This window comes from Takifugu flavidus, chromosome 1, assembly GCF_003711565.1.
Source record: "Takifugu flavidus isolate HTHZ2018 chromosome 1, ASM371156v2, whole genome shotgun sequence".
NCBI lineage: Eukaryota > Metazoa > Chordata > Actinopteri > Tetraodontiformes > Tetraodontidae > Takifugu > Takifugu flavidus.
The window spans coordinates 25,182,125-25,205,576 of record NC_079520.1 but is presented as its reverse complement, the minus strand read 5'-3'; the positions used below and the strand labels follow the sequence as shown (position 1 = coordinate 25,205,576).

General features: G+C 48.3%; 2 protein-coding genes across 5 annotated transcripts in view; one reads left to right on the top strand and one right to left on the bottom strand.

The window, feature by feature from the left end:
• Positions 1-9,184, bottom strand: part of ptprea (protein tyrosine phosphatase receptor type Ea) — a 30,242-nt gene extending 21,058 nt beyond the window's left edge. For 3 of the 4 annotated variants that reach the window (XM_057025297.1, XM_057025308.1, XM_057025327.1), the window contains exon 1: positions 8,913-9,184. The gene's annotated coding sequence lies outside the window, so the exon portion shown is untranslated. The remainder of the gene's footprint in view (positions 1-8,912) is intronic. The other variant, XM_057025317.1, reaches the window with a different exon arrangement.
• Positions 9,185-9,444: 260 nt separating this feature from the next.
• LOC130521689 (clarin-3) lies at positions 9,445-11,494 on the top strand. The gene is made up of 3 exons (XM_057025436.1): positions 9,445-10,480; positions 10,594-10,779; positions 10,852-11,494. Exons 1-3 carry the CDS (start codon positions 10,249-10,251, stop codon positions 11,127-11,129), a joined length of 696 nt encoding a protein of 231 aa, XP_056881416.1. The 5' UTR covers positions 9,445-10,248; the 3' UTR covers positions 11,130-11,494.
• The last annotated feature ends 11,958 nt before the right edge of the window (positions 11,495-23,452 follow it).

Here is a 23,452-nt window from a genome sequence, read left to right as displayed (position 1 = left end):
ATTCTGTGAAATAAACTGGATTAATAAAAACAAAAAAAAGGCTAATCATGTTAAAAAAGGACATGTGGTCACATATTAATAAGTAAGATACTATTAAATAATTAATAAAGCGATTCTGCAGCTATGCTGATGGACTTGGACATGAAGAGGGTTTTACACATGTAAATATCAAACACGGGACATCAAGTTATTAATGCCTTATCGCCACAAACATGGCATAGCAATGTTGCTGTTAGCATTAGCTCAGCTTTTTGGGCCATCAGAAAAGGCGGTGAACAGTCGCGCTACCTGTCATGCTGATTACTGGTGTGGATTATTGGTAAAAGCTGTAAACAAAAGAACCTCACACACAGCTCTGAGGAGCGGCGATAAGACGGCGTAGGAGGGGCTCCAGAGGATGGGGGGAGGGAAGATGGGGGGGGGGGGTCACAGATGATTGTGCAAAGCTAGCAGCTGTGTGATGGATTTCACAAATGTGGATGTCTGCGTCCTCTGCAGAGCGCTAAGAAAAACAACATCATCGGACGGCTGCGGTTTGCCGTTCACGTCATGCGCTAGTGGGCAAAGCCTCCGGTGATCCTTCAGAGTGCTATCATTGCTCGTTGGACAGGCAGGCCTATGCGGGAGCAGTTTCTAATTGAAACGGAATATACCGCAACAGCGCTCATTAGCTGCGATGAAATCCGGCAACGCGTCGGCTCTGCCGCCGTCACTCATGCATCAACCTTGCAGGGTGGGAAAAAAATAAATCCAAACAGGATATTGCATCCATCATGACATAAGCTACAAGAATCCCAGTGACATTACACAATCAGAGATGTCATGTCAGCCCCTCAAGAGGGTCAAAAATGTGGATTAGACTGTCATTAATACTCAATCTGGATTAGAGCAACCCTGAGCGGCAGATTACTTCTATCCCGGCTGCAACAAAGAAAGACAAAGGCGCTTTTTGTTTCCAGTGCGACCGACGGCGGCGCACAATAACAAAAGGACTCTTTCCTAATGGCGTGCGGAGTGATTAGACGCCTGGCGGCTCATGGGGGGTCCAAGAGCCTCTGGAATCCTCCAGAACCGGACTGGATGCCAAGATACAGGCTGCAATGTTGTTAAATTGGTTAAAAGAACAATAAATTGTGCTTTAACCGCAACTTTTCTTTGCAGGCCACATTGATTTAGTTGTGCTGGCACCAAACTGTCTGACTTCTGACGTTTTGAGTGCTTTTGATTCATCATTTACGAGCCCGCGATGATATTAAACAACAGAACTTACAAAGATGCCACATTAAAGAGATTGCTGGTGTCTCGGTAAATGGTTAAATTTTAATCCACCTACTTTCTCCGAGTGACAACGAGAGCACCAAATTTCCTGTCTCACAGCTTCAAACAGGATCTCGCCAGCAGAAAGTCCTGCTATTTCAGGCATCGCGTTTCGTGTTTTGAGATTAAAGAAAGAAAAAAAGATTTCAACCATCTCGAGTTTCGCTGGTGTGTTTTTCACTGTGTTGTGGCTGTTTCAAAGGAGTACAAGGAGAGAAACCTGAAGGACAGACATCACAAAGAGAGGGACCATGGGAGTTACTCTAAACAAGAAGCTAAGACAGGAAAATACGGAGGCTGACAGGGAAAAAAGGAAGAAATCCCACCCATGTGACCTGTCCTTGCCCCATCAAAACAAAGCCATCAGAGAAGCTGCCAATCAGACGACAGGCTCGTCTTCCCCGACGCGCGGCGGTGGCCATCATAGCAAAAAATAGCGAGAAACCTCGTGTGTTTTCCGGCTCACTCTTTGCTCAACGCTGCTGTTCTTCAGGCGGCACACCACCGTCTAACTCAATTACACATCTATTAGACAGGATCAGTTTAGACGGAGCGTTTTAAAAGCAATTACTGCAGTCGATGTGGCGTAGCTTTAATTAACAGACGCGTCTTTGACGAAAGATGAGAAACCAGGACCAACTGCGCTGCTGCCCGCAATAAACTTTGTCATTTCAGAGCAGAGAACAATCTGGTCCCTCAATGACAAACGCTTCCTTCGCCCAGCACCTGCTGATGCTCACGCTTAGACTGTTACGGATGACATTAATCCAGCTAACAAGATCTTAACATCGGTCATCTCATTACAATATTATGGCTGCTGGAGTTCATGCATAAATCATATACACCCCCATCACAGATTAATAAATGCAAGAAAAATACCAGAGGTCAGCAACCTTCTGTCGTTTCTTGCTAATGAGGTCGCCGACAGTGCCGGTGTCTGCCAACAGTTGGTTAAATATTGCTGGTAATTATGACAGCACCAGCCAAGTACTACCGGCTGACCAGGAATGTATTATTTGAAGTGTGGGTATCTGGAGTATCGGATATCTGCACCATTTACTGGTGGACCGCTGTTTATACGGTAGCGGGCCAGTAGCGGAACGCCTGCCACGGGTTGCCGATCCCTAAATTGCGGCTACCTTTTTGAAAAATCTGAATGTCGCAGCATCCATTACTTTGTGGCAAGATAGATAAATACTACAAAAATAACATTTACCGCGGTTTGTTGGACACTAATGATCCGCCTGGGAAAACAAAGATCAAACACATGTCACAGACATGAATTCAGACTCTTAGCGTAACGCTGTCGCCCCATTGATATTATCTCAACAAACGGAGACTCCAGACTTTGGCAATTCCAGCAGGATCTAAAGGAAACCTAATTAAAGTAAAAGAGGAGTAAAAATGACTCTTCATCACACGGGGTGTTATTTTGGCACCAGCTGCCTGGTTTCATCTGTCCCATTTGGGCTTGTGGTTGTAATCTGTAGACAAACACACCCCCACCCCCATTTTTTCTCATCGTTCTCCCCCTCCCTGTTCACAGCTGATCCCCACCCCCCACACGCGTTAACCAATTACAGGCACAGTGATGCAGGGTGAAATATGCAGCCCGGGGCGTGCAAGTTTAATATCCACACTGGTATGTTTGCAACAACACGGGCGTGGATGCCATCAAACCAGCCGGCGGCACCTCCACCTACCCTCCAAGCTCGTGGAAAATGATGGCCAGCGCCGCTGGTGTGCAGCTACCAGCAGCAGACTAATGAAAACAATCAAGCAGAGCCGCAGGAGTTCTGGCTGTAGGTGCCGACGAGACCAGCGGCTCACTGGTGCAATCACACGTGAGAAACGACCTCCAGGAGAAGCTAAAATACACCCCAGCTAGTCAGCGTGAGAACCTGAGTTCCCTGCTGCGGCCAGCTGAATTTGACAGCATGAGAATGAATTAAACAGCAGCTCAGAGCCGTTTGTTTGGACTGATGACCTCTGTTACTGGTCAGAAATCACAAAACCATCTCCACGACACCTCCACCCATGTGTCACATGGTGCATCCAGCAGTCATGATACAGATTAGGGAAAATCTAAACATGGAAATATGGAGCAGGATCCAGAAATTGCCACAGCAGAGGAGGAATTTGGTGGAATCTATTAATCAAAACGACATAAATGAGGTCGAGTTTTCTGAAGATCCCAGGTTTCTTTTCCTGCAGGAAGACAAATTAGCCATTGTGCAGAGACATATGGAGGAGATCCACAGGGGACGCAGACTTCAGCTTTAAAAATGCATGGCCCATAATGTATATTTGTCTCTTTAGGCTCCAGATGCACGGAGGGGATCAGAACAATTCAATAGTTCACCAGCAGGAAAATAGACGTTTGTGCGGAGAGCCGCCCACTGATGTTACTGAGCCGACAAAGGCCGACACTGTGCAATAGACGGGCCTGGGATGCATCATTATTATGATTAGCATGATCTCTAACAGGCCTGCGTGACTCGCAGAGAAAACACGTATTTATCACGGCAGCAAGTGCGATTGCTTCAAGTAAGCACTTGTAAGAAGAACTACGCTGTTAACACATGCTGTCAAGTTATTTTTATCCCCACCGGTGAGGCAATGCGATGGCTGGCATCGATCTTTCTGAGTGCAAACGAAATAACTCGTAATGTTACTAAGAGATTTTGATGAAATATTCAGGAAGTGTTGAAAAGGGGCCTCGGAACAGATGATTACATTTTCTTCAACTTCCAGATTCCAGAGGGACTTTGATCTTGACCTTTTGGCCCTCCAAAGGTCATAGACCAACCCATAAAGCAACATACTAAGTTATTTAACCTTGTATTACTACTGCCTATATAAGTATCGACAAGTGGTGAAATGACCTGCTTGGCAGAGGCCTGTGCTCTCTTAGCGCTTTTGTTTTTACATCATGTGATCATGTGCAGCTAGCGGTACTTTAGCTAGCAAGTCCAGCAATGCATGCACAACCTGTTTTATTTGATTAAAACAGGTAAAAAAAAAATTTAAAGCACTGATCTGGAACAGCAGAGAGAGAGGAAAAAGACGTGCTTGTTTACTCCGGGTTTTCTGGGCAGCGATAAAAATCAAAAATGCAGGATGTAGATTTAGTATTTTTAAAAAGATTCCAAAGCCGAAGATTATGTGGTGCGTCATCGAGAGGGCAGACTGGTCTCACAGATTCCTTGTACATAAAAGTGAAGTTGATCACATGCCAAGAAATTTTCAAGTTACGAGTCACTTTACTGAGCACTAGAATGTGGAACAAAGTGTTTGATAAACCTGGAATGTTCCGTTAATCAAATGATGTCGTAACGGTTAAAAAACCAGGTTTATCAAGCGTGATAGCCTGAATTTGTATCTTTAGCTCGCTAACATTTGCTAACCCCTTAGTAACTTAAAAATAAATAAAAATGAACCATTACAAGAGCACTAGAAATTTTATCCTAATATTTGTATAACAGGAGAATGAAGAGTCACTAGTCCAGTTTGAGCTAAAGAATCAAATTAACCAAACACTTCAACACATGGAACATCCCATCCGCAGGCGTCAGCAGGACTCAGGAAGCTAAATCACCTTCAGGCCTCATCTGAACACAAACGCGGGTCCTTTAGATCAACCAAATGAACTGTAGGCCGATAAATTACAATCACTTCAAAAAACGTAGCAGGTGTCAACCTGCCCAAATCCGCTCCGCGTGAGCGTGAAAGCATTTCCAGGCTGCGGCGCGTTACCGCAAAATCCAAGGTGACGGGCGGCCTTGACAGCTGCGTGGGTTTGTGGCGGCCCATTTAAAGCTCCTCACTTCAGTCTCGCTGGCGTCAGGTCACGGCAAACGCACGCCATCACGTAAGAGTCGACTTCAAAAGCCCGATGTGGTGAAAGAGCCAATAAAACACATAATAATCCATCTGGATTTGATGTCAGGCCGTTTCGAGGTCTGCGCTGCAGCTGATCATCGTCCTTTTATGAGTTGCAACTTTAAAAAGAAGAAAAACCTCATATTCTGATGCACATCACACAGAAATCTGCTTCCAATCATGTTGGAGGGGCCTGTTGCAATAAGACCTGGAACCACCATCAACCATAACGACCTTAGTTTTGCGCCGCCACCTTTTAAACTGCAGCAGCCTTATTATAAAAATCGCATTCATAAAAAACCTCAAACAGCTTTCGGCAAAGTTCTCCTTCCTGCCTGCACGACTGATATGAACCACTTTCTGCGCCTCAGGTTAGTCCTTCTGTTTTCCCCCAGAAAAGCCAATATTTACTTTCCAAGCGATCCATTCTGATAAAATAACGTAAACTGAGTCCCGTTTTCGACGGAGGCCTTTTTGCTTTCACTTAGGCCGAATGAGGCCACAGAGCGCGGGGAGCTAATCTCTTCAGGGCGCCACCCTGCTTTCCCTGAGCAGGTCATGAAATTAGGTTGCTTCATTTCAGCCTGAAAAAATAAAAGAAGCCGAAGCATGAGCCAAGTATGGGATTGTGTGATTAAAACGAATTAGCGTTAGCAGCCTGCTGCCTTTCTTTCCCCCTGGCATGGCCGCTTCTATAAGTTGCAGATCCTAAAAGGATTTTAGAGGATTTTCCCATTCATGAAACAAGTGCAAGGTCGAGCTCGATGAAGTGTTTTGTAATGCGCTCGTGTACAGTCTGACAGAAACACAATAGAGAAACTATGTGTTGCCTGGAGGAGGGAATACACCCATTTTACTACTGGGCAGCAACTGTGGAGTGACATCATGCAGTAATTCCGGGACGGATTCTCTTTATTCGAACCAGAAGGCTCCGTTTCTATATTTCTTTCGGACTTTCACCGACAGATTAAAAAACACGTATTAGCTCAAGTGTAATATTTGACGTAGTCATTGGTGTTATGAGATGCCAGCGCCAGCATCTCTGATACGATCAGCGCAGCCAGACTTTGCCTAAACTCGTCGTGCTTCACACCACCGCGGCGTGCCAAATGGAATGAACCTGACCCTTAAGGTTTAGGCCCAATCCTATAAAAAAAACCTTAAATCTATATATAGTTTTCCTTTAACCCCACACCTGTATTGCACCCTGTGTGCATCTGGGGCTTTACCTCCTTTGTCAGGGCTAAAGGTCAGTCTCAATCTGCCTTAACACAGTACTAAATGCCCCAAGTTCTATCATCTGAGTATTTCAGCCACTTGTGTTTAAACCAGAGGGGCGTAATCCTGGAATATCCCCCTCTCCCACCTCACTCTCTCCCCAATGCCGCCTCCCAACAGATGGCGCGTGAGTACAGACGCCTCAGAAAACAGAAGCATGACCTCCATCCTCAATGCAGCTGCGGCTCTTCAATGTCTTAAACACACCTCCATCCATCCATCCATCCATCCATCCTCTACCGCTTATCCGGGCTCAGGTCGCAGGGGCAGCAACCTAAGGAGAGAAGCCCAGACTTCCCTCTCCCCAGCTACTTCTTCCAGCTCATCTGGGGGGATCCCCAGGCGTTCCCAGGCCAGTTGAGAGACATAGTTTCTCCAACGTGTCCTGGGTCTTCCCGGGGGTCTCCTACCGGAGGGACATGCCCTGAACACCTCACCAGGGAGGCGTCCGGGGGGCATCCTGACTAGGTGCCCAAGCCACCTCATCTTAAACACACCCGTAAAACAAAAATAAGAAAGGAAAACCGCGGCAACGGCGCTGCACGGACGACGAAACAAGCAGGTGAGTGTTCACAGCTGTAGTCACATCACATCTCAGTACTTCCTGTTTTTACGTGTTGGACTGCAACAGCTTATTTCTGCCGCTTTGCCCCAGACACCCATTTATCAGCACTAAAACCTCGAAGAGCAGGAAAAAAAAGAAAAGCCCGACTGCAGGGTTAACATTCTGTGGCAGCAGCCGCAGGCACAAACAAGCTCACAGTTGCAACACGCAGCCTAATGTGCTTCAGCAGGTTTCTTCCAGGGCCGGACGAAAAACAGCAGCCGGGTTCAGATGCATCCAAAATGGAGATGTGACGCCGGCGTGCAGGCTCCGCCCCCCTCATTCCCAAATCTCAGGACTTCCATGAAACTCCTCACGAGCAGAGCGAGCTTTGTCTCGGTCAGAGCATCGAACACTCGGAGGAGAAGAAACAACAGGTTAATAGAAGGGTGGATAAGCTGAAGGGAGTCGATCTGGGGGGGTTGATGGCCGGCAGGCGGGTAGAAACTTAAGGAATCCTCACATTTCAACATCTGTTTAATTTGCGCAGCTCATTCTGCAGTTTGGTGGAAGAAAATCTCATTTATAGCGGAAGATCCACACAGAAATGCTCTCAATAAACGGACGTGTTCCATAATTGAAAGCAGATGATTGTTGATGCTGATGAAATGTAATGAGAAGCTGAATCCATCTGCAGCCTCCAGCAGCCACAAATCATCAGCACTGCTTACACACCCTCAATTGTCTGGGCTACCGTTCTTATTTATTTTGTTGCATCTTTATTAACATCTGCCACAACTGCAGACACGCTTCATAAGTAACGCACACACACACTCACACTCACACGCGCGTGATCTTGAGCTCCATCCCAGAGCCGGAAGCCTGGCTGATCAAATCCTGCTGTAATGATGATAGATTGGAAATAAACTGGACTAACGAGGCAACAAGAATGGAGCTTAAAAGGAACCAAACACTCCTGTTTCTTTCAAACGGTCCACAAACACAAACATCAGGTGGACCGGAGACTCTAAATGTCCCTGTTAGTATGGCAAACCTAGAATATGTAATAGTCAATCAAAATGTTTCCGCTCTCATAGCAACAATAAGAATCTGGCCCCAGTAACACCAGTTGAGAAGCAGCCTGCAGAATCTCTACATTTTGCCCTTTTGGGCTCATGATGGATGATGTGATCATCCAAATGTTCCAAAACCACTAAACACAACATTAGCAGCCAGGAGAATATTGCCTTTTAATCATTTCCTTGTTATCGGTGAGTGCGGCCCAGTCTCGGGCTGGTCCGGCTGTGCTTCATCTGACAGGCTGCAGCAGTTCAACATCTGCTCCAGGCTCCCTGATCTGCCGTTGACTCTGACCTCTGACCTCTCCGGTGAAGACCTCCTCCTTGGGGGTCAGCAGTGGGTCTAAAGAGCAAATCACGACTGCGTTCACATGGATCCAAGCCAACGGCAAACCGGATATCAAAATCTCCACCCCCCCCCCCCCCCCCCCCCCCACACACACACACACAGACGACTCCCACCCCGCAAATATGAAGAGAAATGACAGAAACAAGTGTCAAAAGGGGGGAATCAGGGCAGGAACTCCAAAGCGCTGGTGCCGAACCCACACAGACGCACCGGGGCTCGCTGCCGCTCACTAAACCCAAAGCTCCTGGTTTCGACGCGGTCACAGCGACGGTTCCAGACACTGGCACAGCCGAACGCGTCCAGGTCAAGTGATCCGAACCAAGCGTGCGCCACTGCGCGTTCCGCGACCAGGTAACGGCGCGTCCGTGTGCGTGGGGGAAACGACGCACATTTGAACGCTCCCTACGCGTAAAGCGGTGCCAGGACGCAGAAGACGGGGGGATAAAGTGCCGGTTTGACTCACCTCGGCGGCCTCGGCGTTAAAGTCCAGAGCGCAGATTGTCCTGGAAAAGGCGAGGCGACGCTCCGGCGTTGGCGCCTGCCACCGAGAAAGAGGAGGAGTTGGTGTTTACTCCAACACGGGAGAGCACACGGAAGAGAGGGAGCCACAGCCTGGAAACAACGTCCACCGCAGCGAGAGCGCCTCCTACGCGCACAGCGCGCAACTCCACCTCGGCTTCATCTCTGCGTCTTTTTCTGCTTCTTCGTCTTGGGAAAGATGCGCGGACATGAATCAGACTTCCGCTCATTCAGTCTGGCTCTGCGGAACATCAGGAAAACGAGCCATGTTCCTCATTATTCACGTGTTCCGAAACCGTCTGATCCCCAAACGATTTATGAATCTGAAACTAAATTTAAAATCCACAATTTAACCTGTTCTTTCAGTTACTGGGGGAACTTCTGAGGTCTTGCAGATCAGCCGGGCTTCATTCATTTAAATAAATAAATAAATAAATAATAAATAAATAAATAAATAAATAAAACGTTAAGTCCTGGTTCAAGCCCGTGATTGGCTCCTGTTTTCTCTTTAAAACAAGACACCAATCCTAATATTGTGTTTCCTAATGTAGTTTTAAAAATCTCAATGTCATCTAAACATAAAAGAACTCAAAGCACATAAAATAAATCTGCCTCAAAGGCGTCCTTCTGGCTGCTGGGGTGTGTTTGTATTGAAGGTGTGTTTAGTGACGCTCCCATGGCTGCGGCGGTTTATCAGATTTGAGGTTAAATGTTGTTTAAAGCTTAAGTGTCACCCATCCGAGTCCCTGAACACATTATTCTGTTCAGATTTACTCACAAGACAAAGCCAAAAGGCTCCGTATGTCTCCAGGGTCTGACTTCAGGCTCTTGGGCCTCCTTGATGACACACGTTCCCGTCATTTGAGAGAAAAGTCAATGATTAATCAGCATTATGGTTTATGGCGACGATTGCAGGAGGACTTTGAAACCTCCGCACTTGCAATTTAAACAAAACGTTGTTTTCACTGCTGATTTTGGAAGCTTCTTCTCCGTCTCTGAGCCGAACTCGACCCTCGCTGCACCGCAGATGCCCCAGACTCTTCTCCTCTGCAGGCCAGCTGGGATGCTGATGTCTTGGCTGAGGTGGTGTCCCATGACAACCATCTCCGCCCTTCTAAACCAAAGGTCACAGCTGGTATCGAGAAGGGTTTTATAACCAGCAATCCGCAGTTTTATTCCAGTCGGGACAGCAGTTGGAGCTCAGAACCTCCAGAAGGATCCAACTCACTTCCAGAGGTTTCATCACATCTTTGGGAAGGAGATCCTGGACTTCAGCCACCATGCCTTCCAGACAGAAGACTCTGTACTTCTTGTCCAGCACGCTGGTTACCGCTATCTCGGTGGGAGTCCTGGGGTATGGACTGTCCACAAACTGGGCCATAGTCACCATGGACTGTGCCAGGAGCGATAATAACCTCTTCAACGGAACAGCGGAGGTCATTTACACGTTTTTTAACGGGACTTTAACCCGCGATAGTTGTCCTTCCTTTGGAAGTAGAGACACATTTGAAGGTAATGTATTAAAACTATTATTATCACTGTTATTCTTATAATATAGATGTTAACTCTGGTGAGGTCACCCAATCTTCTTGTGTGTGTGTGTGTGTGTGTGTGTGTGTGTACAGTGTTTGCGATGTTGGCTAAAATCGGAGGATCCTCGTTGGCCCTCCACTCCCTGGTTATGTGCCTGCTGGTCCTGTGTTTTCTGTTTTCTGCCGCCAGCATCCTCATCTCCCTCTACAACAGCATCAGTAACCCCTATGAGACCTACATGGGGCCCGTGGGCATCTACGCCAGCAGCTGCCTCAGCGGTGGGTGGCACAGACGCACATCTGGAAGAAATAAAAGAAAGATATTGAAGAGCAGTTGTCTTGCTTCCACAGCCTGTTTGTCTGTCTTAGTCCTCATCGTATTTGTCCTGAACGTGACATTCACCAACCTGGCGGAGGAGACGGTGAGGAACTTCACCCAGGCCATCCCCGTGGAGCTGAAGAACAAGTCCGCAGAGATGCAGCTGGGTTACTACCTCGTCATCCCTTACGCGGTTCTGTCTCTTCTCGCCGTTGGGGTGACCTACATGTACGACCACACCACCTACACACACAGGAGGGAGCAGCAGAAGCCCACCGAGGACGCGCCCAAGGAGATCATGATGTATTAGTCGCTCTGGAGAGGGCAGAAACTGGATGGTTGCACAGTAATTTCGCATTTCCATTAATTCTATTGATCCAGCTGATGGCCACGTCATGCTGGAATGATTCTTATTGCTCTTTTCAGCTAACTAAGAGGATTAGGGTGGATTTGGAACCCGCCTGACTTTCACCAAGTTTTAATAGCATCTATTTATTTTGTATAATGATAACGCAAATATTTGTAAATGTAAAGACAAATTGGGCCAAATCCCGAAACATATACCTATGTATTTGGTTAAATTATTTTCTCTTTTTTGACTGATTTTTTTTTTTAACTTTACCAGCACGTGTTAATAAATAAAGAAAAAGGAAGAAGCGCTTTATTAAAAGGAAAGACTGAAGTGAATAAAGGATCGTTTGCTGATCATTTCTGCCCTCTATTGACAAGATGCTGCAAGTGCACGAATGAAAGAGGAACGTTCAGGAATTGTTCTATCTCAGTTCATTCCTGACTAAAAAAATACAAAAACAGAATACTGTGGAAATCTTTGAGTTATTTAACATATAGATACACAAGTATGCATGAACTATGGATTGTCTATATATTTAGACAGTTTAAAAGATTTTTCCACCAGTACTTTTGACCATCTGTTTTATGGTTTCCATGTTTTATCAGACTAAAAAGATCAATCTAACCCGCTAACAGGTTCAAATAACTCTTTCAATAGCACATAACTTACAGCTCTTCTTCTCTTCGCTGCAGACGCACCAGTAAGTTTGGTTATGACATCAGCTGGGGTCGTTCGAACACTTGACTTCACCATCCTTGCTCACAGTCAGTAAAAATCACAGATATGTGCATCAAACCCTCCACGATTGAGGCTTTTGTCAAGTGTCTTTATCTCTTGTTTCCTGGACCTCTCACAGCTCTGATTCTGATGACTGTGTTGACATGAGATCCAGCCCAAGTGTCCTGTTACCCTTTCCTGTGTTCCCATCACTCAGGGCCTAAACTCTGTTTGGACATGCCCTTTTCCAGCACCTCTCAGCTCCGCAACGCCTTCTACCTGCCTTCAAAAGGAGCATTCTTCCTCCAATGTCTCACACTTCAAGGGACCTGTGGAAGGACGCAGCAATCTGCTTTGTGCTCGTCAGAGTGGAAATGTATTAGATTTCTCTTCACAGTGACTCCAAGCGTGACAGAAACTCCAGTATCCAGTTTGGAGACCTTTCTTACTTGGAGGCAAAGCTGTGATCAATATATCAGCCTACTAGTTTCTTCCCTGTCTAATGGTTCATTAAATGGGACACCTGCCGCTCCCCTGCAGCCGCGACAGCGGCCCAGCTTGAGGCCTGTGTTCTCCGTTCAGAGCAAACCTGCTGTGAAACTGACGAGCTGCTCTGATCTGCGGTCGTCTTTTTGCTTCTCACCCATCAGAGGTGAGACCTCCGGGTCTCACCTCTGACAAGGCGCAAAGGCAAAACCAGGCACGACTCGGCACGTTTGCCGCCAACGCTCCTTTAAGCCCCTTCGCACACCATCGGCCGCCACAACCGACTGCGAGTTCCTCTTAGAAGTAAAAAAAAGGAAAAGCTTCTCGCTGAGTTGGGTCTCCTCTTCTGAAGGGGAGCCTGTTTAACAGCTGCCAGAGGAGATCTCTGACTGATCTGCTGCGTGCACTGAGGTGTGGAAGAGCCGAATGGCTATTGACGGCCCCGTCTCGCTGTGCAAACATTGATTGAATAAAATCAGAAACGGCCGTAATCTCTTCCCCTCTCTGGGTGTCTTTACCCAACCGGGATTATGCGGAAGCCCTGAGCCCCGACCGCTCACTCCTGTGTGATGGGATTAAAAACTTTTGTACCTGCGAAACCTTATCCTCCCCGCTCCCGCATTACAGAGGCCTGTGAAACAGACACCTCCAGCTGCAGGGCAGGGGGAGACGGGGGTGGGCACACACGGTCCCCGCTGCAAGGGCATGCTATGGTGGTGGTGGGGGGGAGGTCATTTCCCTGCTTCCACCTTTGGGAGGCAATTTTGCACGTCAGACTTGTTTCTAAATCCAACATATGCAGCGAAAGCGTGGGTGCACCATGTGGGGAGGCTCCATGTTGCACTGATGGAAGCAGGAGGAGCCCACGTGATGAGTATGTGCTTGTTCTATCGTTAGTTTTAAGTTTTAGGCTGCAGATTAGAGTGTCCACAGATATAAACGCGAGGAGTTACCTGGATGGGGAAACCTGGCCCTCGCATGCTGTTGCCGTGGAGGCAGGTTGCACACTTATCTCCGCTATTAATCTTAATTTGTCAGTGAAGGCTGAGGTGAAGGCGGAGGGAAGGCCAGCGGGAGGAGGGCTGCGGGGGGAGTAATTGCACCCCTGCTGCTCCATTATGGTGTCATTCCACTGTTAAAAAGAAAGATAAAGATCTTCTCCAAATTACCTGAAGCCAATTCCCCACTTTACCTGGCTGACAGGCCGAGGGTGGGGTGGTATGGGGAGATCCCAAGTTAGGGAAAACCTGAACAAATCCGATCATGCAGAAACTTTATGACCATTCAATCAGTTTAAAAAAAAGAGGGGGGGGGGGGGGTTACAGCAGTTTACACCCAGAGTGATGGATGGAGTGAGGGGGAGACTGAGCACTTTCTCTGTTGCATCCCTCTTGACAACCTTGCTGATGAACGAGCCCCTGATTGACGGGTGTGATACATATCAGCGCGTCGTGTCACACGGTTTAACCTACTGACACGGCGACTGAACCGCAGCCGTTTGACCCGGGCACAATTATTCAACATCAACGGCTCAGTGAGACAACTGAGCTGTAAGACGACATTATTGTTCAATGAGTAAACATCCTACTTTTAACAATGTTAACTATAAGTTTCCCCCCAATATTAACTCTATTTCTATGTAAATATGGCCCCGGGTATCCTCTTGCTCATATACAAAAAACTTGAATTGCTGAACAGAGGTTTTTGTTTGTTTGTTTGTTTTTATATTCCCCTCTTTTCATCATTTTGTGTCTTTTTGGTAGTTTGTAGTAGATTTCCATGAACCCTTTTCAGGCGCATTTACTCCATATTTCCACTAGAGGGCAGTGTTCGACCAATGAGTCTCCTACTTGAAATAAAGAACAGTCGTCTCGCCCTGAGGCTAGCGCTAATAACATTTATTTAACGTTAGCCAGGAATTGATCATTACGAGTGTATGGTGGTAGATTTGCATGAAATAGAAAGTCAATATTTAAAAAACAAAACAAGAAAATGCTCCTGGAAGAGACATCTGTGGGCACGTTTCATAGATCACAGCCTGAAACCAAGACACTTGGTCACAGACCACAAACTGCACTCCAGTCCATATGGCCATAAAACTCCAAAGATTCCAGCAATCTGCACCCGCTGACAGTGCATATAAATTCTAGTCTGCCCTGCTTGTTCTAGTCTGCCCTGCTTGTTCTAGTAGAAGAAAACCACTCATTTGTTGGCTCCTGTTGACAGAATTTAGATTTAAAGCTAAACATATTAGCATGAAGGTGTCAGAAAATGTGCCTCTGTCCGAATGTCACATAAATTCTGTGAGTCTCAGCGATGAAACCTCATATAAAGCGTCGTCACGGGTTCTTGCTGAGGCCCTCAGAACTCCTGACAGCACAGAGTGTCATTTTCAGGAGCCAGATGGGCAGAGGTGCTGGGCTAAAGTGCATCAAGTGCCCCCTATTGAGCTTTATGAACGGATTAAAGGATTTGCAAAGCTCTGTCATAAGGCCGTCATTCACTGTCACGGCTTCCTGATATTTATGGTGCTGACTACAGAAGAAGCCCCAAGGGCTGTTGTCACGATGAGTATAACTTCATTTGTCAAGTCTTTCACCTCAGCGTCAACACCTGAGAGCAGCCGAGACAATAAAGAGGGAACATGACGGTTGTTCCCACAGAGAAAGCAGCCGTTTGAGTGAATTCCCAGTAACACAGAGGTTTGATGAAGCCAGTGTGGGACGCAACGGCCGCTCTCTACAGGAGGGCGATGTTCGGTGTCGTTCACCTCGGAGACACCGTGTCTGTCTGCTGCCAGGATCCCAAGTGCTTCGGGCCTGTTTGCATGTGTTTGAAACAATTTGTCAGCCTACGCGGCAATCAGACCCCCTCATTCAGCACTAACCCGGGACCCCTCGGAGGTCAGACCCAGGTTCAGCACAAACATGCACTTGAGTTGATAGCTCACCTTTATTCTAAAAATGAATATTCACTGCAGTAACCGTCGACGTATGGAGAGTCCTTTGGATAATCAGACGTATAAATCTCAACATTAAGCACTTTTAGTGAATGAATTTAACCTCATGAAGGCTGGTGACACCTGTGCAGCTACAGAACTTGAGCCTCCAGCCCAATTTAAGATTGAAAAGTTGAAATATACCACAAATGTGATCAGAAACACTAGACAAAGCTGAGCCTGTAAAAGCCACACAGGCTTAAGCTAACCACCCCGCTGACAGATAAACACAAACAGACCCCAGAAAGACAGCAAATATTTCTGTTAATGAGGCAAAGCAGCGGCGCTGGGATTTCCTCTAAACTCCTTAAGCCGTGTGTTTGGAGTGTGTGTTCGGGGCTGGAACCAGGCAGCCTGCATCGGCCAACTGCAGTTGAATAATCCATCAGAGCAACAGTTCTTTCTTAAAAACACCAAAATCTAACAGATATAGGCCTCTGAGCGCATATTAACCGTGTTCAAAATTCGTTCCATTAGTCAGAACAGCATTCTGCCCCGCCTCCAACCACCAGGGGGCAACTTGGGGGCCTATGAAAGAAGATGTAGAGAGAATGTATAAAACTGTTATCCTCTGTGCAAAAATGCATCATTAGCTGCTGACGCTAGCATGACTAAATCGGTTTGACCGCACCGGAGTGATAATGGCGTCGATAACACCCCCTCACTCGTCCGCACTCAACTCATCACCTCCTGCTTGGGTGTCAACGACGGGAGGAAGAGGAGGGTGAGGAGGGAAGGGGGGTGGGGGGTGGGGGGATCACCTTGCCGAATGTGTGCAGGCCCCAGCTCAGTGCACTTAGCCGGAGCCAACGCGTAGCGGGGTGGAAGTCTGCCCGAGGCGACTCTCAGGCCCCGGCCTCCCCGCCATTGTCATCTGTCCATCTCTCACCCTCTCCATCTAACAATCCGCCTGGAGGAACCTCACTTCCTCCCTCCACATTCTTCCTCCCTCCATTACCCTCAGGAGGAGCAGGGGAAGTTGTGTGGAAGGGGACTCCCGGGCGGGCAGGGTCAGGGGAGTATCGATGTCAGATCCTCCGTCAGAGCTGCTCATTTGATTTCAGAACTATAAAAGAAGAAGAAGAGAAGAATGTTGGCGCTCTGCAAATAGATATTTACTGACACGATGGGCTCAGCTACGTTATAGTCTCTATTTCTGCACTTTTCTCCCACGGTTAGTATCTCTGTATCACAAAACATCAGAAATCTAAATCAGAAACCGTCCTTCGATGTGGAAATCTGGAGCAAACACCATGTGATTTACAGATGTGAAACATTTCCACAAGAGTTTAACAGCCAGATTAAAGAAGATCAAGAAGATCTAACCTCTTTCAAAGCGGTAACAGCCAGAAAAGGCCTCTGCGCAGCGCATCCTCACCTTTATAACAACTGATTGCAATTCAAAATAACCGAAGTGGCATTTTAAAGGGCGTCTGTGAGAGAGCAAAGGTGAGCGCCGCAAATAAAACCTGTCTTCGGGTGGAGGACGCGCACGTTCAAGCTCCCGCTTCTCTGACAGTGACGGGTAAAAAGCCGCTCGCGCGCCTTCCTGACAGGAATGGCAAATATGTCATCGTCCTGTGACGGGGTCTCGTCGGGCCGTTTCAGTGAGTGCACCCGTGTCAGGGTGATGTATGGGCGCGGTAACACAACCTTCCAGGGGGCTGTTGAAGGGGGGGGGGGGGGGCAAGCTGTCCCAGAGCAGAAGAATACGGGCAGCATGTAAACATTTAAGACGGGTCGCTCATTTTGTGGTGATTTATCAGCAGGCGGGAAACCGTGGCCGTTTATTTGAGCCCTCCATAACCTGATGGAGCAGATAGGCCTCAGAGGGGTCAGCCTCTGAGCTCCTAACACTCTGGATTACACCTCCAGAGGTTTGTCTGACAAAACCCTGCCCTTCGGCCGCGTGCGCATTCTGGGAAGCCGGTCCAAAGTCTCTTAATGGAACTGGCTTGGGAGCGAGGAAGAGGGAGCAAAGCACTAAGTCTTGCAGGAATTTCTTCCCCTGGGGATCCCTGGGTGACGTCCATCTCCCCCTCTGAAACTGGAGAACATGACTGACACTTTGAGTTCGCTCTCTTAGGACCCTTAAAAGCTATCCATTCTCCCAAGTCCTGCTGAAGTCACCAACGGGCCGATGATAGTTTGATAGATTTTGACGAATTAGCCCACGATTTTAAAATATCTGCAGCATTATTAGTGACAGATCTACTTTAGAGCTTTCAGATCTTAGATTACGCCCACTAGCAACACAGTTTATTTGAGAATCCTGTCAATGAGGAAGAAAAAGCTAACTGGGAAGATCAATACCATAAAATTCTTGTTGTTTTTCCTCTTGGGGTGATCAGTGGCACGACCTGCCCAACAGAGGTCCTCGTTCCAGGATTTGGCTCCTCGGCGTAACCAAAAACCTCTGTCATCATACCACCGTCAGATCAAGCGGATCCCGGGACACAGTAAAATCGGAGATGTATGGGAACCGTCGAGGTCGAAATGCATGCAGTGATTTATCCCGGCGCACCATTCCGGGTTCAGATCTGCGACAGGTGAAGATTTAAATGTGAGGTCCAGGTGAGGGGATTCCAGAGGACCCTGACAGAAGGTCTGAAATATGGCAGCATAAATGGACATTCTGTCAAGTGGGTAAAATATCATGTTGGTAACATACAGTGAACCCCCCACCAGCTCCTGGAACGCTGCCCAAATCTGGATCCTGGGATTTTCTTCCTCGCTCGGACTAAAAAAAGAAAACAAAGCTGCTAATTTTAACCCCATAAATTCATTTCCACTCCACTGCTCTGAGACACGGGCGGCAGAATGGTTCCCTGGGCGATTCGAAACATCATTCGCGGTGCTTTTCAAACAATTTCTAATCCTCCAAGTGCGACGCAAACTCTCCACAAAGGAATTCTCCGTCCCTGTGGCGGAGCACGGCCTGCTGGGAGGAGAGTTCTGCTCGCAATAAGATGTCAGAATGATCAGCTCAGAGTGTTCAGGAGCTGGCTCGGCCTCAAAGCTTTGGCCAGCAAACAGGGTCCAGTGTGTGTGAACGCCACGCAGCAACAGAACAGTGGTGGAAACAGCAGAATCCGCGTTGCAAGCAGCCCAAAACACAAGAGCCGCCGCTCGACCCACCAAAGATGAAGCTAATCCTCCTATTTTGTTTGGATTCCTGCCATTATTGAAGCGTCCTTCCACTAAAAAGCAGTTTTGGATTGTCATTATTAGTTTTTTCTATTTAATCTTGCAATAAAGGCCTTTAACGAGACCAGTTTTCTATTAAAATCGGGTCAATTCCTGATTTTTTCATCCCAATTCTCCCGTTTTGCTGTTAATTGTTTCTGAGATTTAAAAAAAAACAACTAAAACAACAGTTGAATACATTTCATTTGAATCACAACTGCTGTTTAATCATAAGTGGCCAGCGGAGGCGACTCTGAATGCATCATTGCTGTTTTAATGTTCATTCAGTGCGTTTGTCAAACTCCTGCTCGTCCCGCACGTGAAGCTCCAGCACTGTTGACTGTAAATAAAAGTTCAAGCGGAGAGCAGGTGCGATCCCTCCAACAGACCCCACGGAAAGGTGAGACTGGGACAACTGGGAAATTTATACTTCAAAGCTGAGCTGAGACAGACTGGATGCACCAGAGCCTCCGAGTCCTCTGCCAACAACTCCATGAATCCCACCTGAAGAAGGTTTTCAACCTGTCTGTTGAGATTTCGAGAACTAGCTTCTCTGGGCTCCACTTTCTGTTGGACTCCGGCGGCCTAAAAAGCATCAGTGACGTCCAGGAGCGGCGCGCTTCATCTGAAGGCTCTTTTCAAACGGCTGTTTGTCTCAGAGGTCCGCCGCTGCACTTCAGCAGGTGGCTCTTTTCATTAAAGCTCAATTGGCCGACGACGGCGCTCTTCATTAAAGACCGCACTGAAATATGGGCCCGAGATGATTGCCCCTCTCCCGCTTAAATATAGTGGTGGGACCAGGCAGCGAAATGAGGGGAGCCAATAGAGCCGCAGCCATTAGGCTGTCAGCGCTCCAACCATTACACACCATTAAAAACAGCACAACTCTGTGATTCATCCTCATTATATTTATTGGATCGACTGTCTGATTTAATTGGAGGAGCAAGAAGCAGCTTAACATGCATCATCATTTAATGGCCGCCCTGCACGTTCTCCTCCCCTCAATAATAAAGGCTGCAGCTTCTGGGTTTATGAGGATGGAAAAATCTTGGGGTTTTTTGAGCATTTTAATAAGAGAATCTCATATCTGGCTATTATGATAATAACTAAAAGAATGCAGATGTTGGAGGTTCTTAGAAGAGGAATGAAAAACTGGTATGTGGGTGGACATTTTTGGCGGAAGAAATGGAGTAAATCATATGATTAGGACAACTAAGCTGGGAAAAAAGGAAAAATCGGAGCGAGTTCCAGCAGATGTGGGGCAACTTTAGTTTAGTTTGGTCTTCAACCCCCCGGGGATGTTGGCCCGGAGGGTGCTACACCACAACTTGTTGCTGCTGTTTTGATTTTTTTAGTTGGTATTTGTGTGTGTGTGTGTGTGTGTGTGTGTGTGCGTGCGTGTGTGTGTGTGACAGAGAGACCTACACAAGCTGTCAGTGTTGACATGTACGCAGACGACAGTGTGCCTTGCTTATTTAACTGAATGGAAATGAACCTCTTGTCAGCCCCCCACCCCAGCAAATGCTTTCGACAGCACCACGGGTCCACGTTTGTCGCTGCCGACTGACCTTTTTAGCACAGGTTAGACGGGGATGGTGTGTGTGTGTGGGGGGGGGGGGTTAGACTGACCCAGTTCCACGGGCCCAGACAGCAGAGGAGTCCTGAAGTGGATCCAAACAAAGGCTGCTCTATCTGCTCAACTGTGAATGTCATTAATATCCAATCATATTCAAATGGCTCTGGAGGAGGCGTCTGAGCGGCCCACCATGTATGCAGACAGGGGGGGGGGGAGTTTGGCCTCCAGGACTTGTCCTGAGGTGGCTCTCCTCCTGGCCTAAATGCCCCGTGGGCCCGTGGACATGCAGCAACTCATCGCTCCGCAGACAGACAAGTCTCAAACCGGGGTCGTCGGTGAGCCTGGCAGACGAGCATGATAGGTATTCTTCAACCCCCCCCCATTGTGATTTAACTTCTGGTCACAAGCCCCGTTAGCATAGTGATAAAAGATAGCAACACCTCCCTTTAAATTCTATCAGGTAGCCTGAAAGCAGAGTGTAATGAAAGGGATAATTACGCGATTTATATCGGGAGGGGCACTGACAGTTGCACAAAGCTATTGGGCCAAGTCCTGACCCACCTAATTAAGACCTGGGTCCCATCAATCTCAATACCCCCCCCCCCCCCCCCCCCCCCCCCATCCCTTCAGTCTGTTGCTCACTGGCAGGTTAAAGTCAATAAAAAAGTGTGTCTGCTCGCAGCTGTAATGGGCTCAGAGTAGTTGAGGATCGTTTAATCCGGATTTACATCATTCCCCAATGAGGGCCCTGTACCCCCCCCCCCCCCCCCGCCCCCAACTGCACAGACTGTCAGCTGCGCGAAAAAAAAGAATAAAAAAGAATAAAAACAGCTAAAATAGAAGGGTTTTTAGCAGTTGACATCTTTCGTGATGGCGCCCCCCCCCCCCATCAACCGTCTCCCACCACAAATATGCGACCCATTAAAAGTTGTGATGAGTTGAAATGTGTCCGTTTGGACCCCTGCAGAACCTGTAACGCCGGTGCTGTTCAGCTGTGTGCTTCAGATGATCTGAGGCTTGTCCAAACCTCTTTCCCTTTGTGGGGAATCATAAAAACGGCCTCTTTGTCAAGTGGGGGCACGTCAACACCCCCCTGTGGATGATGCTGGCCTCTCAGCGCCGAGCGGGTGCACACGCACTTGCGCTCGCATCCCAGATTATGTCACAGCCCAGGAATGCTGCCACACGGCGGAGAGGAAACCAGCCCGGATGACACGGCGCTCGCATGTTTTCATCCGGGACGACGGCGCCAGGCTCCGCTAACGGAGCAGCTTTTACAGCTAACAGCGAGCCTGGAAGCTAGTTTTCCCAGACTGGGAGGTGTGTCGGGGGAGAGGGGGGGGGGGACTTATGTTTACGGTTGACACACAAGCTGTTTGGGGTTGGTAGACTCTAATAATGCCAGTGGCGTGCGGAGCCCTCGCTGCACGCCGCTGTTTGTTTGCAGCGTCCGTGGGAGCCAGCCGACATTTGATGGAGAATTGTCTAAAAGTTACGTAACCAGCCACTGAAATTTCATTTTCCTTCCCAACGAAGGGACGGAAGAGGGGAATGTGTCAGGATTGATAACTGATTGCAGTATAATTACACGCTTAGGGGGGGTTATCAGCTTATCAGGGTATTACATCTTCTTGATTAAAGCACTTTAAAGGCTCTTGCCCCCCTCCCTCAGTTGACAGAAGCTGCCTCAGAAGTGAGCACCAGCCGTGAAGTACAGGTTTGGATTAGGGAAACACAAAAGGAGCATTTGGTGTGTGTGTGTGTGTGTGTGTGTGTGTGTGTGTGTGTGTGTGTGTGTGTGTGTGTGGGTGGGGCTGCCCCCCCTTGTTGAAAGCCTATCATTTAGACCCTTCAACCATAGATCACCTTGCAGCTTACGTGGGGGAAAAGTTGGGTAAATGTCGATTGGGCCCATTATTTGGCCCCGTGTGAGGGTGCGTTTGATGGTTTAGGCCGGGGGGGGCTCCAGAGGTCTGCGAGGCATGGTCTGTCTCCCCACTTCTGTCTCTCTATTGGTATGCATCCCTCATAATAGAGACAGGAGGTAGGGGGTCTCATTAGGGGCTGAGCAAGGGAGGGTTGGGGGGAGGGGGGGTCTGTTGTGTGAAGGGGGGGCGGTCACTGAATTCTTCAGGCAGATGCACCATCACCAGGATTGAAACTCACAGGATTGAACAAAAACAAATTTGCGGTGTGTTTCTGTGTATGTGGGACCAGACCCAGACCCCCCCTGCCCCCCCACCCCCCCAGTGATGTAACGCTGAGCGACCGTTTCCCTAACAGCATCACTGACTGACAAGTGCCGCAGAGGTAGCTGTTTCCAGGGTCCCCCGGGTACAGAATCATCTCCTCTCTTCCGTCCCGCCACCAGAATTCCAGGGAAACGGATGTCCCCCCAGGCTGCGACTTCCTCTGTCATCCGTCACCACTTCCTGTCTGGGAGGAGCAGATAATGACAGCGCGCAGGTGCCGCCAGCTGGGTGGTATCACGCCAGATTTGTAGCTCCAGATTATCCGCAGCTTTCCTTTGGTATGAGCGTGCGTCATTAGCGCCCGTATGGAGCTGGGACGGTTACTCGTCGGCTCTTGGATATTTGTTCCGCCGCAGTGCGCAGAGAAATCGATGCTCCGTGAACCTAGACGTGAACCCTCGCCAGGTCGTGTTTGGAATTTCATTTTAAAGAACGGCTGCAGAGGTTTTGTGGAGATTAGCGGGCTGGTATTAAGATTACGGGGTGGAGCGGTGGGAGAAGGTCGCCGTTTACACGCTTCACGTGAGTCGGAATGACCCCAGAACTAGTCCCAAACATCAGCCTGGCCGGGGCGGATGCCTTGTCCGGCTTCTCAGCGGCGTGTAAAACCGCCGCCGCGGTTTGTTATGACAGAGGTCGCGGATCTGCCCACAGCTCCCTAATGTGAGAACAAAGACTTTATCAGAGTAGATCCCTGAGCAGAGCGAGATAGGCTACGCTTTTGGGGGATCGGTTTTCCAGGCAGTGATGGGAAGACAGGAGCAGGCGTTGGATTTACTGACTCAACGGTTGGAACTCGGCGAGCCCGGCAGGTTTGCTCAGCCAGAACTCCCGACCGTTCAAACCTTTCGCTTCCTTTAAGCTAATCTCTGCTGGATTATTTGCCACTTGCACGTCGGGGTCGTCGGCGCTAACCTCCCCGCTGTTCTGTAAAAAGCCTGGATGCGTGAGGATGAAACCGGATCACGTCATGCTCGCTGACAGACATTCTCCTCAGCTATCGTTTTCACACACAACCCCCCCTTCCTCACACACACACACACACACACTCCCCACCCCTGTCTCC